This window comes from Cornus florida, unplaced genomic scaffold, assembly GCF_030987335.1.
Source record: "Cornus florida cultivar Cherokee Brave unplaced genomic scaffold, ASM3098733v1 CherokeeBrave_3.0.0_Hap2_Chr06, whole genome shotgun sequence".
Lineage (NCBI taxonomy): Eukaryota > Viridiplantae > Streptophyta > Magnoliopsida > Cornales > Cornaceae > Cornus > Cornus florida.
The window spans coordinates 26,204,601-26,221,852 of NW_026775576.1; the positions used below are offsets into that span (position 1 = coordinate 26,204,601).

General features: G+C 37.1%; 1 protein-coding gene and 1 long non-coding RNA gene across 2 annotated transcripts in view; both read right to left on the minus strand.

Annotated features, from left to right (window-relative positions):
• Window positions 1-2,934: 2,934 nt before the first annotated feature.
• LOC132313892 (uncharacterized) lies at window positions 2,935-3,357 on the minus strand. The gene has a single exon (XM_059812830.1). The coding sequence runs from the start codon at window positions 3,355-3,357 to the stop codon at window positions 2,935-2,937; it is 423 nt and encodes a 140-aa protein (XP_059668813.1).
• A 7,400-nt stretch (window positions 3,358-10,757) lies between these two features.
• LOC132311226 (uncharacterized) overlaps window positions 10,758-17,252 on the minus strand; it is a 28,463-nt gene continuing 21,968 nt past the window's right edge. The window contains exons 2-3 of the long non-coding RNA XR_009482882.1: window positions 15,537-15,629; window positions 10,758-13,106 (exon numbers count right to left, since the gene is read on the minus strand). This is a non-coding gene — a long non-coding RNA (uncharacterized LOC132311226). The remainder of the gene's footprint in view (window positions 13,107-15,536; window positions 15,630-17,252) is intronic.

Genomic DNA, 17,252 nt, shown 5'->3' on the forward strand with positions numbered 1-17,252 from the left:
ATTGAAAGCATGAATTATACTTTACAGATTTTTACAAAATATGTCCATTGTTGATTATTAACTTAAAAGGCATGAAATTTCTCTATTAGCACAACATTGAAATCTATAGGATATTCATGCATGTCATTGGGCAATGAAATGGAAAAATTGATTTGAAATGAAAGAAAAGGGTTTTTGGGAAAAGTTTTGATAAAGAGCTTTATGAAAAATGGACCAACCAGGAGTTGCCTAGGGACCGCAGCATTATTGAGGCTTAGAGGGGACTAGAGAGATCGCCCTAGCGTGGTTGAGTTACCTAGGCCATAAATGATGCCATTGAGTTTCCATGGGTTAGGGACAATTAGCCAATCTTCCTCTCGTGCCGCCATGGAGTTGCCATGGGACGGGTTTCATTAACGGTTTTGGAAATGATGATGGAAACGGTTTTGGAAAATAGGGAGTGATATTGTATAGCATTGCATCCTATTGCACGACATATTCACTTTTGATTTGAATTATTGGTATGATATTATGATTATGTTTTTCCCCGGTATAGTATGATCCCGCTTCCTTATTTTTCATTCTTTGTGTGGATTCACAGGGCCTCAAGAGGTGCATCTTAGGCACTACCTACTGATTTGCTCACCCCTTATATTATTATTTTTTAGGTCACAGAAAGGAGGTGGCGGATGATAGTCCACCACAAGCATAAAGGGTTTAAAGGAGGGTTTTGCACTCTTTTTGTAGTATTGAGCCCATTTATTTTGTAAAACATCATTTAGAATGTATTTAAGTGGTATAACAAGTCACTGTAAAATAACTACGTACCTTTGACTCTACTTTGATGTAAATGGAGCTATTTGTAAAGACTTTATGTATTTCTTATTTGGATGGGGAAAATAATGTTGTTATGCATCAAATTGTTGAAGTTTTTATCCATGAATGTAACATATTATGTTTATGGGTTTTAGAGCAAGTTTTTATTAGTTTCAAAGTCCTTACCATTGTTCTTTATCATCTCCTCATTCTCAGCATTTCAGTTGCAGATTTCAGAGCTCGAAAGGCCATTTCGGCAAACCAAAATGGGCACTTCGGTCGGTCAATCATTCTACTAGCCTTAGCTACTATTTAGGGTCACAACCGGTCGACCGAAATGGCTACTTCAATCGACTGGTACAAGGGGTTCACTTCGGTCGACCGGAACTCTATTTCGGTCAACAACTGTAGCTACCTTGTGACCTTTTGTTCCTTCTTTGGCACAAATTACCCCAGGTCTTGGATAGTTATTTTAAAGGCCCATACAATATAATTAAGACATAATGATGATGTGATGACCTATGGTATGATGGAGTTTGACTTAGGTGACCTCGGGTTCGATTAAGGACCCGGATAATGGTTCGGACCCACAGGTTTGAGTCGTTACATAAGGCGTCAACTTTGGACTCTCCTGAGCTACGAAACACATAATGGGAGTAAAATAGAATCAGGGTTACTTTGGGTTTTAGTTACATTTCCATCACAAATAACATTTCACCAATAGCAACTATACATTGTAATAAGGTTGTGCTTGAAATGAAATATAATGCACCATGTCCCCCCATCTTTGGTCTCTATTGACCCTAACTCACACTGAAAATGCTAACTGACTTTACTGAGGCGAGATTGATTAACTATCCCTAGCCTCTAAACCGACGGCCATTTGGGGCCTAGTAATCAACTTTATGCATCCTAAACCGGCACGAGCTCCCTCTAGGTCAAGTTAGCATTGGACTTGCGAAATTCTGTCACTTTTCACAAAATCATTTTTTTTGTAAAACCCTTATTCCCATTCCCTTTCTCACTATGTCATGCTTATGCATCATTGTAGTCTCAATTCCATTAAATTAGTAACAATAGCACATGCAAGCCATTTTTTTTTCCACAATGTAAACATAACATGGCATTTTCAATTAATGAGCATGAGCATGGTATTTGCTTCTACAAAATGGTTCTAAGCATAGCACATAATCCACATATTTATCCACATACATGTTTTTCAAATAATTATTACTATACAATCATGCTAGCAATTAATCTCAACACATAGTGACACAATTCCATCTATACAAGCATGCTTTGAACACTTGAGTACCAAATCAACACTCACATAACAACAACTTCATAATATAGCCTTCAACTAGAAATTAATGAAATAACTATGCAATAATTCTCAACCTTTATGACTTAGCCAAATAAGCCCTAGTGCAAGCCAAAATTCAAAATCCTCAATCCCTTGCAAAATGGATGTCAAATGGAAGCCGAAGCAAAACTTCCTTCTTGCTCTTCCCCAAACTCACACTCTAAAACCCCCAAATTAGAGCTTGAGGCATGAAGTATATGTGTAGATATATAGATATATAGAGAGAAAGAAAGACTTAGAGAGAGAGAGTGAGTGATTGCTGAAATGGGAGGGAGGAGGGATGGCTTGGCAAGTTTACAATTTGAGGGGGTGGTCCCTCCTTTGCCACTTGTCACCATTTCTGTGATTTCTAAATTGTGCCAAGTTACCAATTTGCCCTCCCATAAGCCATACATTTTCCTTCCTTGTCCCATAAATATCTTCCTCTAAACTATAAATACATGTATTTACATATATATGTAAAATGTTCACATTGCTCTTCTACACAACGGCGAAACTGGGAGAAGTTCCCGAGCCTGAAAATCATCCCAACTTCTGAAAACTTCTTAAAATGGCACCGCACCTCTAATTCACTTAAATTAATTAAAAATATATTTCTAAAACCCTCGGCTCAATAAATGACCAAAATGCCACTTGGGGCCCACGGGGCCCGCGAATCGAGGTAAGAAAAATAAATAAATTAAAATATATTTTTAAAAAATCAAAAAAAAAAAAAAAAAAAAAAAAAAATCGGGACTTTACACTCTACCCCCCTTAAAAGGATTTCATTCCTGAAATCAAGTCATACCTGGAGATGAAAACAAGTCAGGATACTTGGAACGAACCTCCTGTTCCAGCTCCCAAGTGGCCTTTTCCACGCCGTGGTGACGCCACAAAACTTTCACTAATGGGATTGTCTTGCCCCTCAACACCTTGTCTCGTTTGTCAAGATTTTGGACTGGCCTCTCTTCGTAGGTCACATCCTCATCGACCTCGACATCAACCCAACTTAAGACGTGTGACGGATCCGGTTCATACTTCTGAAGTATAGAAACATGAAATACATTATGAACCCTATCCATATTTGGTGGTAATGCCAACCGGTAAGCAACCTTCCCGATGCACTCTAAAATCTCAAACGGGCCAATGAACCATGGCGATAGCTTGCCACTCTTCCCAAACCTCAACAAACCCTTCAATGGCGAGACCTTCAAAAACATGTGGTCTCCCACCTCAAAAGACAACAGTAGCCTCCGTTTGTCTACCTAACTCTTCTGTCAGCTTTGGGCTATGAGCAAACTCTATCGAATGAGCGTGACTTTTTCCTTAGTCTCATGCATAACTTTTGAACCTAAGATAGCCGCCTCACCCTCCTTAGTCTAACAAATCGGGGATCTACAAGGTCTACCTTACAACGCCTCAAAAGGAGCCATCTCTATACTCGTCTGATAGCTGTTGTTGTAGGAAAACTCAACTAGTGGCAGATGGTCCTCCCAACTGCCTTCAAAATGAAGAATACATTCCCAAAGCATATCCTCCAAAATCTTAATGGTATGCTCAAACTGGTCGTCCGTCTACGGATCAAATGCCGTACTAAAATGTAACTAGGTTACAAGTGCCGCCTGAAATCCCTCACAAGACTTGGAGGTAAACCGAGGATCTCTATCTAAAATAATAGTTACTAGAGTACCATGTAATCTCACAATCTCTTTCACATATAACCGGCTAAACGCATCAATATCATCCGACCCACTCATATGTAGAAAATGAGTCGACTTGGTCAATCTGTCAACTATGATCTAAACTGCGTCATTGCCCCTCATTGACCTTGGAAGCCCTATCACAAAGTCCATAATGACATGTTACCACTTCCACTGTGCCACCTTTAGCGGTTGAAGTATTCCTGCTAACCTTTGGTGGTCGACCTTCACTTGTTGACAAGTAAAACATTTAGCCACAAACTATACCACATCCCACTTCATTCCTTTCCACCAATATTGATGTTTCAAATTGTGATACATCTTTGTGCTACCAGGATGCACCAAAATGAGAAGTGTGAAACTCCCACAAAATATCATCACGACAAGACGTAGGAATAACTGTCAAGCCCTTAAACCATAAAGTCTTATCCGGACATAAGGTCCAACCTTTGACTATCTCTGCACCCAAATTTCATGAACGAATAACTTCAAGTTCACTATCTTGCTTTTGAGCCTTAATAACCCGACTAATGAGTGTCGGTTGAGCCACGAGACTAAATAATGTAGCGGGCTCATTACTATCACTAAAATGCAACCCCATTGCCACAATATCTTTCATCATCTTCCATTCTTGAATAGCAAGACAAACTATCTCTCCACGGGACTTTCTACTTAAAGCATCTACTACAACATTCGCCTTTCTGGGATGATATTGTAAGTCAAAGTTGTAGTCCTCCATGAACTCGACCCATCTTTACTGTCTCAAATTTAAGTCCTTTTGCACAAAAAGGTATTTAAAACTCTTGTGATATGAGAAGACTTCAAACCTCTAGCCATACAAGTAATGCCTCTAACTTTTCAAGGCAAAATGACTATTGCCAACTCCAAGTCATGCGTAGGGTAGTTGTGCTCATGAGTCTTCAACTGTCTAGACCCATAAGCAATAACCCTCCCGTCTTGCATCAAGACACAACCCAAACCATCACGGGAATCGTCATAGTAAATGATATAACCCAAGCCATACTTTAGTATGATTAAAATTGATGTCATTGTCAACCTCGTCTTCAACTCTTGAAATGCAGATTCACATGCTTCATTCCACACAAACTTTATACCCTTACGGGTAAGCCTCGTCATAGGAGCGGCTAGGCGAGAAAAATTCTACACAAATCTCTAATAATATCCCGTTAAACTCAAAAAGCTTCAAATATTGAACAAGTTCCTCGGACTCTCCCAATCTAACAGCGCTTCAATATTGGAAGGGTCAACTGAAACTCGTCCTTTGGATACAACATGCCTCAGAAATTTCACTTCCAATAACCAAAACTCATACTTCTCATACTTGACATACAACCGATGCTCCCTTACAATTTGCAACACTGTTCTCAAATGTATCTTATGCTTCTCCTTAGACGATGAGTACACTAATATGTCATCCACCAACACAACAATGAACCTATCAAGATAAACATAGAAGACAAGATTCATTAAGTCCATAAACGTCACCAGAGCATTCATCAAACCAAATGGCATGACTAAGAACTCGTAATGGCCGTACCAAGTACAAAACGCAGTCTTAGAAATGTCCTCTTCTTTTACACTCAACTGGTAATAGCCGGATCTTAAGTTGATCTTTGAAAAATAACAAGCGCCTTTGAATTGATCAAATAAGTCGTCAATCGTAAACAATGGATACTTGTTCTTGATGGCGTCATGATTCAATTTTCAATAATCGATGTACAACCTCAAAGAACCATTCTTCTTCTTTGTAAACAAGACCGGTGCTCCCCATGGTGAAGCACTAGGCTGAATAAAACCCTTTGTCTTTAAATTGTCTAACTTCTTCTTTAACTCTTCCAACTCAGCCAGTGCCATGCGATACGGTGCTATAGAAATGGGCATCGTACCAGGCATAAGATCTATGGCAAACTCCACTTCTGTAGATGGAGGCAACTCAGTCAAATTTTTTGAAAATACATCTAAAAAATCGCATACAACTTCCAACCACTCGACCCTGTAAAACTCATAATCATCGGCTAAGAGACTAGCGAAAAAGAAATCCCATCGATCCTAACCTCTAACGCGATAAAATGAAGAAATAAGGGAATCACACTGATCTCTTATGAAACAGAAACAATCCCCTTCAAGGGTGTAAACCGATACCCGACCTCTAAGATAGTCAATAACTGCCCTGAATGATGACAACCAATCCATCCCGAGAATGACATCAAACTCCACTATCTTAAGAAGGATGAGATCAAACTCAAGCACACGTCCTGCAATCGTGATGGTACAACCGCGACAAACTCTATCAAGAATAACTGAATCCCCAATAGGTGTGTCCACATAAAGTAGCCTATTCAACTGGCTAACCTCTAATCCCAATGCTCGTGCAAATGATGACGTAATAAAAGAATACGAAGCACTAGAATCAAACACCACTTTAGCCCATGAATGGGACACAAGAAACATACCCCTGATAACTGATGGACTGGATGATGGCTCGGCTGGAGTAGCAGCCAAAGTAACTGTACACACTCTGGCCCTAAGAACCACTGGTATGATAGCTTGACCGCTGTGTAGGTGCACTAGATGGAGCTCCTCTACCCATTCGGGGACCCTGAGATGTTATAGCTGGCAGTGGCGGTGGTGGTGGTCAAAACCCTGACTGAACTATGGCAAACTGTGTCGGCCTCTACTATGAGCCTCCACCCCTGCCAGTACCACTACTCTATCGTAGATAATCTCTCACCAAGTGACCCTACTGGCCACACCCAAAATATCCTCTCTGAATCGACTGAGTCTGTGGACACTGTGCATTGAAGTGCTTGGGCTACTTACACTTGAAACACACGACATCTAGTCTAGAAGAACCCATAGAAGCCATAGCTGCTGGTACAAACCTAGCACCTGATGTCCCTAAAACCCTGATGGCTTATTCCTGTGCCTCTTCCTTGACTGAATCTTGGAAGTAGCACCCACATTCCTACCCTGTCTATAAGACTCCGTATGGCCCATTTGTCCTTGCTTTCTGCGTCAATTACTAAGGCTTTCCTCATAGCTTTTGCATACTCTGTTAGCTTTCCGACGACCACTACCAGCCTAATGGTGAAATCAAGATCACCCATAAATTTCAAGGTCTTCTCTTCTTCATCATTTGCTATCCCAGGTACAAATCTTGAAAGGGATGTGAACTTGTTCTCATTCTCCGTAACTGTCATGTTCCCTTACTTGAGACCATCAAATTCTATCTTCAACTATCTCTTCTTAGGTGTTGAAAAGTACTTCTTATAGTAAAGCTTTTTAAATTTGCCATAGGTCATAGTGTTCATATTGTGTGTGTGAGAAATGGTCTTCCACCAAATCTCTGCATCCTCAGTGAAGTTATAAGTAGCCAATATGATCTTTAACCTGTCCAACAACAAATCCATAGCATTAAGATACTTCTCCACCCTATCCATAAAACTGTCCATAAGCGGATCCAGACAGCTTTCAAACAAGGTCGACATCAACTTCATATACCTAGCAATGTGGTCAAGAGTCTTCTATGACTCACACTTTTCCAGTGGTGGGGCTGGCTGTGGCACAACTTGCGATGAAGACACCACCGTAGACCGAAGTACCTCCTAAAAGACTGCATATAGGGTCTGCCAAATCTAGTCCTCGCCTACTTAAGTAGGCGGCTCAATATTCCTCTGTACTTATCCCCGTCATAACGGAACTAAGTCACGCAACAACACATCTTCCTTAACTTACTCCTTAACCCTCTCCATAGGATTAGAGCTAAAGCTTTCCCCGGGATCCCTTTTTGGTGGCATGGCACTATTAAATGAGAAAGCGATTCAAAAACAGCAATAAAATATAGCCCGCCCGAGAACGACGTCCTCATGCAACACACGCAACGATAATGGTAACACTAAAACACATAGCATGCTTAATACGGTCCCCAACATTGAATCAATTTACATCCATGCTCAATTCATATAAATACCTCACATACATGGCCATGTAATTAGCATACCTTAACATTTAAACATATAGTCATATAACACTTAAGCAAGTAAGCACGTAGCAAGTAAATATGCATCTAGAATATTTAACACTTTAACACAGAACACATACTCAATGCAAATCAACTCTCTACCCCATTTAGGTAAGCCACTACACGTCATCCTAAAGGTTTTCGAACCTCGGCTCTGATACCAAATCTGTAACAACCCAAACCTGGGGAATCGGATCGCTAACTGGGTCCTTACCCGAACCTGAGGACACTCAAGGGTAAAATAGTCATTTTACACCAACTACACAATAAGAGTCTCAAAGAGATTACATTAGTCACTTCTAGCCACCACGGGTCACATAAATAACCTACCTCAGACTTTGAGTTCATTCAAAACCTTTTGGCCACTAAGGGTAAAATTATCCTTTCTTGTCAAATTTATAAGATAAAACCTACACCATGTGAAAGAGGATTTAAAATCAAGTAACTTTGACTCAAGAACGAGTCCAATCGAGTTTAAAACGAAAAAGATATGATGCGTTGAAGTCGGGTTTTGAAAATGCAAGAAAAAAAGAATTTTGGCTAAGTATGGAAGTGGGGACCGGTCGTCCAACACCCCTGGGCAACTCAGCATGCGCATAAGGGCCACCTGGAGCGCGCGCCTGATAAGTGGTGACTGGTCGCCCAGATTGGCGACCAGTCATCCATTTGGCAACTCTCTGGTGAACAGTACTTCGGCCCAAGATTAATTTTTTTGAAATTTTCCATTCTTACTACCATAACTTGGTACTTAATCCCATATTATAATATGATCAATTAGACCTTAGAATACCTGTCCCAACTCATAGATACGGATATAAAATGATCTAAATGTCATTCATTAACATATCCACATCATCATCATCATTCCATTTCAAAATAAATACATAGATGATCAAATACGGACATTGTCCTCATCACCATCATATACATATCCAAAATAATTCAAGGGTAACCCAATGAGTCGCAACTACATGGCTAAGGTCCTTAAAACCGAATTTGCAATACTTTTTACAAAAATGCCCGAATTAAAACCCTTATACAAAAAAATAATAATCATGTCGCTAACATTAGTTACAAAAATTTATAAAAAGAGGATGATATCTACATCATCTATCCTTGCGAAGGTCCGTCATCAATCATGTCCTTACCATGACCTGAAAAATATTAAAGGAAGGTGTGAGCATGGAGACTCAGTAGAAGTTGTCTAAGGCGTTAACTTTAGACTCCCTTGAGCTATGAAACATATAATGGGACTAAAACAGAATCGGGGTCATACATTGGGTTTTAGTTACATTTCACCAATATCAACTATACATTATAAAAAGGTTGTGCATGAAATGAAATGCAATGCACCATGTCCCTCCGTCTTTGGGCTGTACCGATCCTAACACACACCAAAGATGCTAACCGACTATACTGAGGCGAGATTGATTAACTATCCCAGGCCTCTAAACTGATGGCCATTTGGGGCCTAGTAATAAACTTTACGCATCTTAAAGCAACACGTGCTCCCTTTAGGTCAAGTTAGCACCGGACTCGCGAAATTCAGTCACTTTTTACAAAATCATTTTTCTATAACCCTTATTCCCTTTCCCTTTCTCACTATGTCATGTTTATGCATCATTGTAGTCTAAATTCCATTAAATTAGTAACAATAGCAAATGCAAGGCTTTTTTTTTCCACAATGTAAACATAACATGGAATTTTCAATCAATGAGCATAAGCATGGTATTTGCTTCTACAAAATGGTTTCAAGTATAGCACATAATCCACATATTTATCCATATGCTTGTTTTTCAAACAATTGTTACTATACAATCATGCTAGCATTTAATCTCAACACAGAGTGACACAATTCCATCTATACAAGCATACTTTGAACACTTGAATACCAAATCAATACTCACATAACAACAACTTCATAATATAGCCTTTAACTAGAAATTAATGAAATAACTACGCAATAACTCTCAACAAGAGCCAAATTTTAAGGCATTATGACGAGTCTTGCCCCATCCTCTAAGTGATTAAGAAAACGGACTTTTTAATGTGAGAGGACGCTTCACAAGGTCAAGATATGATTGTGGTTTCGGAAGTCTTTCTAGTCAAATTTATATTTATAAAACCACTACTACAACTAATGAACTATAGTGAGTAGGGATCGTCCACAGAGATTATGCGTGTTGGAATTTAATTTTGACTCTAATGTACCAATTGATTGCAAAAGAGAGAGATTGGTTGATTAAACTAGAAAATAATTAATTAAAGTGCAAGTAAAATAAAACTAAGTTGAGATAGGGATTTAACAGATGAGAAGTGAGGTCTTGGGGTCTATTGGAATTGCCACCAAGCTTGTTCACCAAACCACACACTTTCAACTAATTTGGGGAAAACATTTTTGTGAACAAAATGCGACTACCAATTGCCATATTAAGTATAAACCATCAAATTTATGTATAAATTGTCTACCTAACCGACAAATAAAATAGTGTAGCACAACCCATCAATTCTATGCATAACCCATCAAACTAGTCACAATTGTAGCATACATTAAACTAGAGAATCATGGAATTTGCAATAATAAGCCATGGAATATCAAATCAAGTAAAGATTGTCTACATACCCTACAAACATAAATTAAAATGTAAAACAACACATCAAGCATAAGTATAATCCATCAAATTAATTGACAAACCCATCTAATAAAAACCATGTCTAGCCATCACTAGATTTTCAACCAACCACACATAGACATGTAATTAATATAGAAAAATTAATGTAGAGATCAATTTCCAAATAATCACATATAAGACAACATGTAATCACATAGAGAATCAATAGAAAGAATTAATCCATAAAAATCAAAAGAGAACCCAATATTCATTAAATTCACAAGGCTAAAACACTAATCACAAGATATTATTCCCCAAAAAGTATGAAAAAGATAGAGGTTTAGATTACAAACTTGGGGCTCATCCAAGCCCCAAGGAGAAGTCGAGCCAATCATGGAGGACCCTCAAGGGCAATCCCCAAACATGGCTCCATCTTCTTCCTCTTCTTCTTTGTTGAATTCTAGAGAGAGATTGCAGATCTTGAGATGTGTTCTTGAAGCATCCACTCTTCTCTTTTCTTCTAACCTTAATCTCTAACTTTTCTAGAGAGAGAAAATAAAAATTACAATGTAAAATAAAATGATAAAAAGCTCTCTTATAAAATGGTTCAATTCCCTTTAAATACAAGGTCCTTTTCTTAGTCACTAAGTCAGAAATACAGCCTAAAAATATCTAATACTGTAACTATATGGTAGGTGGAGTTCGGGCGCGTGGCAATAAGACAACTCACTGCCAGCACATTTTTGATCGATCCAAAATATCTTCGATCGATCAGAGTTCAATTGATCTCTCTTTTTTCCGATCGATTTGACTTTTCTCCAATCGATCTCACTTTTCTACGATCGATCTCACTTTTCTCCGATCGATCTCACTTTTCTCCGATCGATCTTACTTGGTAGTTTTTTAGCACCAGCCTCCTTTTGCTCCGAATTCTCACTAAGACTTAGTTTGACTCCAAAAAGGCCTTAAGAAACCATTTTTAGCCAGTTTTAACATTATTGACCTGAAATAGACAAAAACATGAAATTAGACTAAAATGAAAAATAAGATAGAATAAGGTCTAAAATACTCAAGCTTAAGGGGTTTAAATGCACACTTTTCAGCGCTCATCACACCCCCAAACTTAAATATTGTTAGTCCCTAGCAATGAACTACAAAGTAAAGGAATGAAATGAACAACTGAACAACTATGAACTAGAAAGTAATAAATGGATAACGCCACTTTCGTAGGGAACACGATTACATTTAGCACATGCAACAAGCCTTTTAAGCCCCTAGGTTACCCCTAGTGGACAAATGAAATCTCGTGAGGGTTTCCAGAAATGATACCCACAAACATTGAGCTCTTTCTCACTAAAGAAGCACCAATATACAAAATAAGCATCGGGAGAAAACTACCTCAAGTATGCAATTTTTCAACCCTTTCCAAGCAATCTCCCAAAATCTTAACATCAAACAAATAAATATGGTCCTCCACACATCAAGACAATGATCATGCAAATCAAAACAACACTAGAATCCTTTTTGAGTGGATCGGCATCAAATATGTTGTTAGCTAAGCCAACTAAAGAAATGATTACATCCTTACCCTTAAACTAGCACACAAATCTAGTCCCAATCATCAAAACAAAAAGTGGACCTTTTATTAAAGCTTTATTTATCTAGGTGCACTTTTTCTTTTCACTCGATTTTTTTATTTTTTTTAACTAACCTAGAGGATCAAAGATGGAAGCATGGTGCAATGTAGTGATCTATTAAGCTTTCTAGCGATCCATGAGGTCGAATGTTAGGTCAATGACTCCCAAACCAGACGGCTTTAGGGCATTAGGTGTTTAAACACCCCTAAGGACTTACAAGCTCAAATCAACTAAGCTATAAATCAAAACAACCTCCATCTAATCATTTTTCACTTCTCACCTTTTGGGAGAAGTCCTCACTTTTTTATTTACTTTTGCAATTTTTTTTTTTTTTTTTTTTTTTCGTACCAAGTTATTAACCTGGAGTTTGGGCCCTCCACCTTTCGGTGCGAGAAATTCAGTGTTTGATGAGGCTAGAATCCTGGCTACTTAGTGAAAAGGGGTTGTTATCCACCTTTATCAAGAATGAAAACTTTCAATACACTACTAGCTCAATTGGGATATAACCAAATCAATAATTAACAAAGCATGTACCCCACAAATGAATGCTAGTGTGCGCCTGTGCTAGTGTAGAATCTTAGAATGAATCTCAAAACAATCACAGAATCAAGATGATGTGGATCACAAATGCAAACAAGATATCAATCTTTCAAAAAATTTACTCTTAAATGGCATCTATAAGGCATATAAGGAGTATTAGACTCTTAAGTCAAGCAATTTTTAAATTTTAAGCAATATAGTCCTCAAATGATCAAAATAATATCTAACATGGATCTTCAATCTTAATCATGCAATTAAGTCTCAAACTTAAGTAGAATGCAACAAGGACCCTTACCCCCAAACTTAAACCACACATTGTCCTCAATGTGCAATGAGAATAATGGAAAAGATGGAAAGAATATACCGTGGTGGCAAAGACATTGAGCCCGGTAGTGATCCATTGGGAAAGAGTGCACCCCCAAACTTGGAATCAACAACCTAATTGAATAACCACACTAGCAAACTCACATCAAATATCAAATGCGATAAGATAAGTAAATCAAGCATTCTAAGGCAATATAACACAAGATGCAAGAAAGATATGCCCTAACTAAAGCATGAAAGTATACGTGACTACACATAAGGGCATAGTGGTGAAACAAATTTTTGTATTTTTCATTTCATGAAAGCATGTATAGACAACATGTAAGAAAAATAAAGAATATGATGCATGAAAAAAATATAAAAAGAAAAATAAAGAAGGTAAAATGCAATAAAAGAACATGTATAGTGCAATAAATAAAAAACAGAAACTTAGAAAGGATGCAAGAACAAAATAATGAAAAATGAAAAATAAAACTATTTTACTCTTTTTTTTTTTCTTTTTTCTTTTTTAAACACGCAAAGAAAAACGAAAAATACAAGTAATATGCAAAATGGGTGCTAAGTTTAACGTTTCTAGCAAGACGGAATGTTAGTTTAAAAATAATCTTTATTTTTAATTATTTTTTTTTTTTTAGACAAAACAAATATCTACACAAACAAAAAAAGAAAAAGAAAAAAGGCAAGTAAATAAAAATGCAAGGAAATAAAGAATACAAAGAAATAATTTTTTTTTTTTTAAAGAGAAAAGTAAATAAAATTAAAAAAAAAAAATGACAAAAGTAAATGAAAATAAAAAATTAAATTAAAAATAGAAAAAGGAAAAAGTCAAAAAGTCAAAGGGGTAAAGTTATGATCGATCCTGACTTAGATCAATCACATCATGATCAATCTCTATGCTCACGCGATGGGACAGAGAGTATAAAATTTGCAGAGCTTCAAAAAATTTTCTAAGTATAGAAGTGAGATCGATCATAAGGGTATCCAGATCGATCGAAAATTATTTAGATTGATCGGATATGAAGTTCAAACAATACACAGAGACCTAAAATATGCAGAGAATCGACTGTAGAGAGGTTCGATCGATCCAGGGTATACTTGTGATCGATCGAACTGGCACCAAATGCCTAATTTGGAAATGAAAGTGCAGAAATCCTGTGCTAAGCCCCAATGATGGCAACAAGAATAAAGATTGAAAAATGGATGGAAGAATGTACACAAGAAAATGAAAAATAAAAAGAAATGGGGGAGGAGTAGAGTTGTGAAATTCTACGAATGACTAGTATTTAACGTCTCTAGCAAGATGTTAGTTCAACTCACTAATCAAAAGAATCAAAAACCGGATATGAAAAATCCTTATTGACCCTTTTTTCACTTTTCTCATTTGATGCCTCACTTACGACAATGAAATCGTCCTCCAAAAGAATGACTTGAAAAGAAATGAAAGAGAAGATTTTGTTCATTTCATCCACGGTCTTGAAAACAAAATCAATCATGGTTAGGCTTGCCTCTTTGTTATGTTCTTGAAACACATTTAAATGATCATTCACTTTGATAATTGGTGAGGCATTGTCTTTCAAAGACTCATTTGGACTAATAGGAATTGCACTCTCTTCATCCCCTTTCTCTTCCTCAATGATCACCATCTCTTCACCCTCTAAAATAGCCATGGAGTCCATTAGAGAGTTGACTTCATTTATAGAGCTTTCTTTGTCAAAACCACAATTTTTATACATTTCAAAAAGGCATGTCTCAAGAAGGTCATTGGAGATAATAGAAGGAAGGCCCTCTTCAACAAGTTCCTCCTCCTTCTCTCCTACATCTATAGTGGTCAACATCTCCCCACTCTCTAAAGTATCAAAGGCCGGAATCAAATCATAATCAAAACAAGGAAAGTCCTCATTAATCATGTTGTGCTCTATTGAATTAGCCATTAGTGGACTCATTAACTCCTCAATTTGCTCACTTGCTACTTCTTCTTCTTCACTCTCATCATCCTCATCTATATAAATTTAAGTTCTGACCATTTTTTCATTTGCCTCTTCCTCCTTCTCTTGATGAGAAAGAGTACTTGCAATTTGCTCAACTTGAGCTTCAAGCTTGGCTAAGATTTGAGAATGAGAATTAATATCTTGAGTTTGTGAATTAAGCCCATCAAGTAGAGCTAACACTTTTTCTTGAAACTCGGGTGAATAAGGTGATAAGGTGGTTCTTCATAAAATGGTGGGGGAGGGTAATAGTCACAAGGAGGATTAAAAGAGTGATCAAGTCTATGATAAAATGATGCATGTTGAACATTGGACTCAATCTCATAAGGATTAAAATATGATGGAGGAGCATAAGGTGAAGGGTTGTAAGTTCCCCCCCAAACTTGGATCAAACAATGGCTCCATCCACATTCAAAATCCAAATGCAACAAATAATGGCCTCTATACGAGCCAGTGCTTAGACAAAAATTTAAGCAATATAATGAGCCTTAACAAGCGCTATCACAAGTATGTAAAGAAGTGAAACAATTAAAATACAAGAGTTCCAAGAATTGCTCACAAAGGTCCTTAAGCAACTTCAAATTTTAATGTTAGCTTTAAGCTCCAATGATTGCTTCAAGTTCCAAAGTTTGCCTTTCTTGTAGTCAAGTACCTAATTGACAAATAATATCAAGAATAAGAAACAAATATACAAAGGAAAATAAAATAAAAATTGAAGCAATCCAATGAACACTATTGTCTAGTTTAATTCTAACAAAACCGTTAATCCCTGGAACCAGCGCCAAAATTTGACGAGTCTCGCCCCTTCCTCTAAGTGATTAAGAAAATGGACTTTTTAATGCGAGAGGTCGCTTCGCAAGGTCAAAATATGAATGTGGTTTCGGAAGCCTTTCTAGTCAAATTTACATTTATAAAACCACTACTACAACTAATAAAGCGTCCACAGAGATTATACGTGTTGGAATTTAATTTCGACTCTAATGTACCAATTGATTGCAAAAGAGAGAGATTGGTTGATTAAACTAGAAAAAAATTAATTAAATGCAAGTAAAATAAAACTAAGTTGAGATAAGGATTTTAGAGATGAGAAGTGAGGTCTTAGGGTCTATTGGAATTGCCACCAAGCTTGTTCACCAAACCACACACTTTCAACTAATTTGGGGAAAACATTCTTGTGAACAAAATGCGACTATCAATTGCAATATTAAGCATGGACCATCAAATTTATGTATGAATTGTCTACCTAACCGACAAATAAACTAATTATAGCACAACCCATCAATTCTAAGCATGACCCATCAAACTATTCACAATTGTAGCACACATCAAATTAGAGAATCATGGAATTTACAATAATAAGCCATGTAATATCAAATCAAGTAAAGATTGTATACCTACCTATAAGCATGAATTAAATTGTAAAACAACCCATCAAGCATAAGTATAATCCATCAAATTAATTAACAAACCCATCTAATAAAAACCATGTCTAGCTATCACTAAATTCTCAATCAACCACACATAGACACACAATTAATATAGAAAAACTAATGTAGAGATCAATTCTCAAATAATCACACATAAGACAACATGTAATCACATAGAGAATTAATAGAAGAATTAATCCATAAAAATCAAAAGAGAACCCAAGATTCATTAAATTCACAAGACTAAAATAATAATAACAAGATATTATTCCCCAAAAAGTATGAAAAAGATAGAGGTTTAGATTATAAACTTGGGGCTCATCCAAGCCCTAAAGAGAAGTCTAGCCAATCATGGAGGAGGTGAGTATGATCTTGGAACTCTCAAGGGCAATCCCCAAACATGGCTCCATCTTCTTCCTCTTCTTCTTTGTTAAATTCTAAAGAGAGAGTGTGTGTAGATCTTGAGATGTGTTCTTGGAGCCTCCACTCTTCTCTTTTCTTCTAACCCTAAACTCTAACTTTTCTAGAGAGAGAAAATAAAAATTACAATGTAAAATAAAATGATAAAAAGCACTCTTACAAAATGGTTCAATTCCGTTTAAATACAAGGTCCTTTTCTTAGTCACTAAGTCAGAAATATAGCCCAAAAATATCTAATCCCGCAACTATGTGGTAGGTGGAGTTCGGGCTCGTGGGAATAAGACAGCTCGCTACCGGCACATTTTCGATCGATCCAAAATATCTTCGATCGATCAGAGTTCGATTAATCTCATTTTTCTCCGATCGATCTTACTTTTCTACGATTGATCTCACTTTTCTCCGATCGATCTCACTTGGCAGTTTTTCAG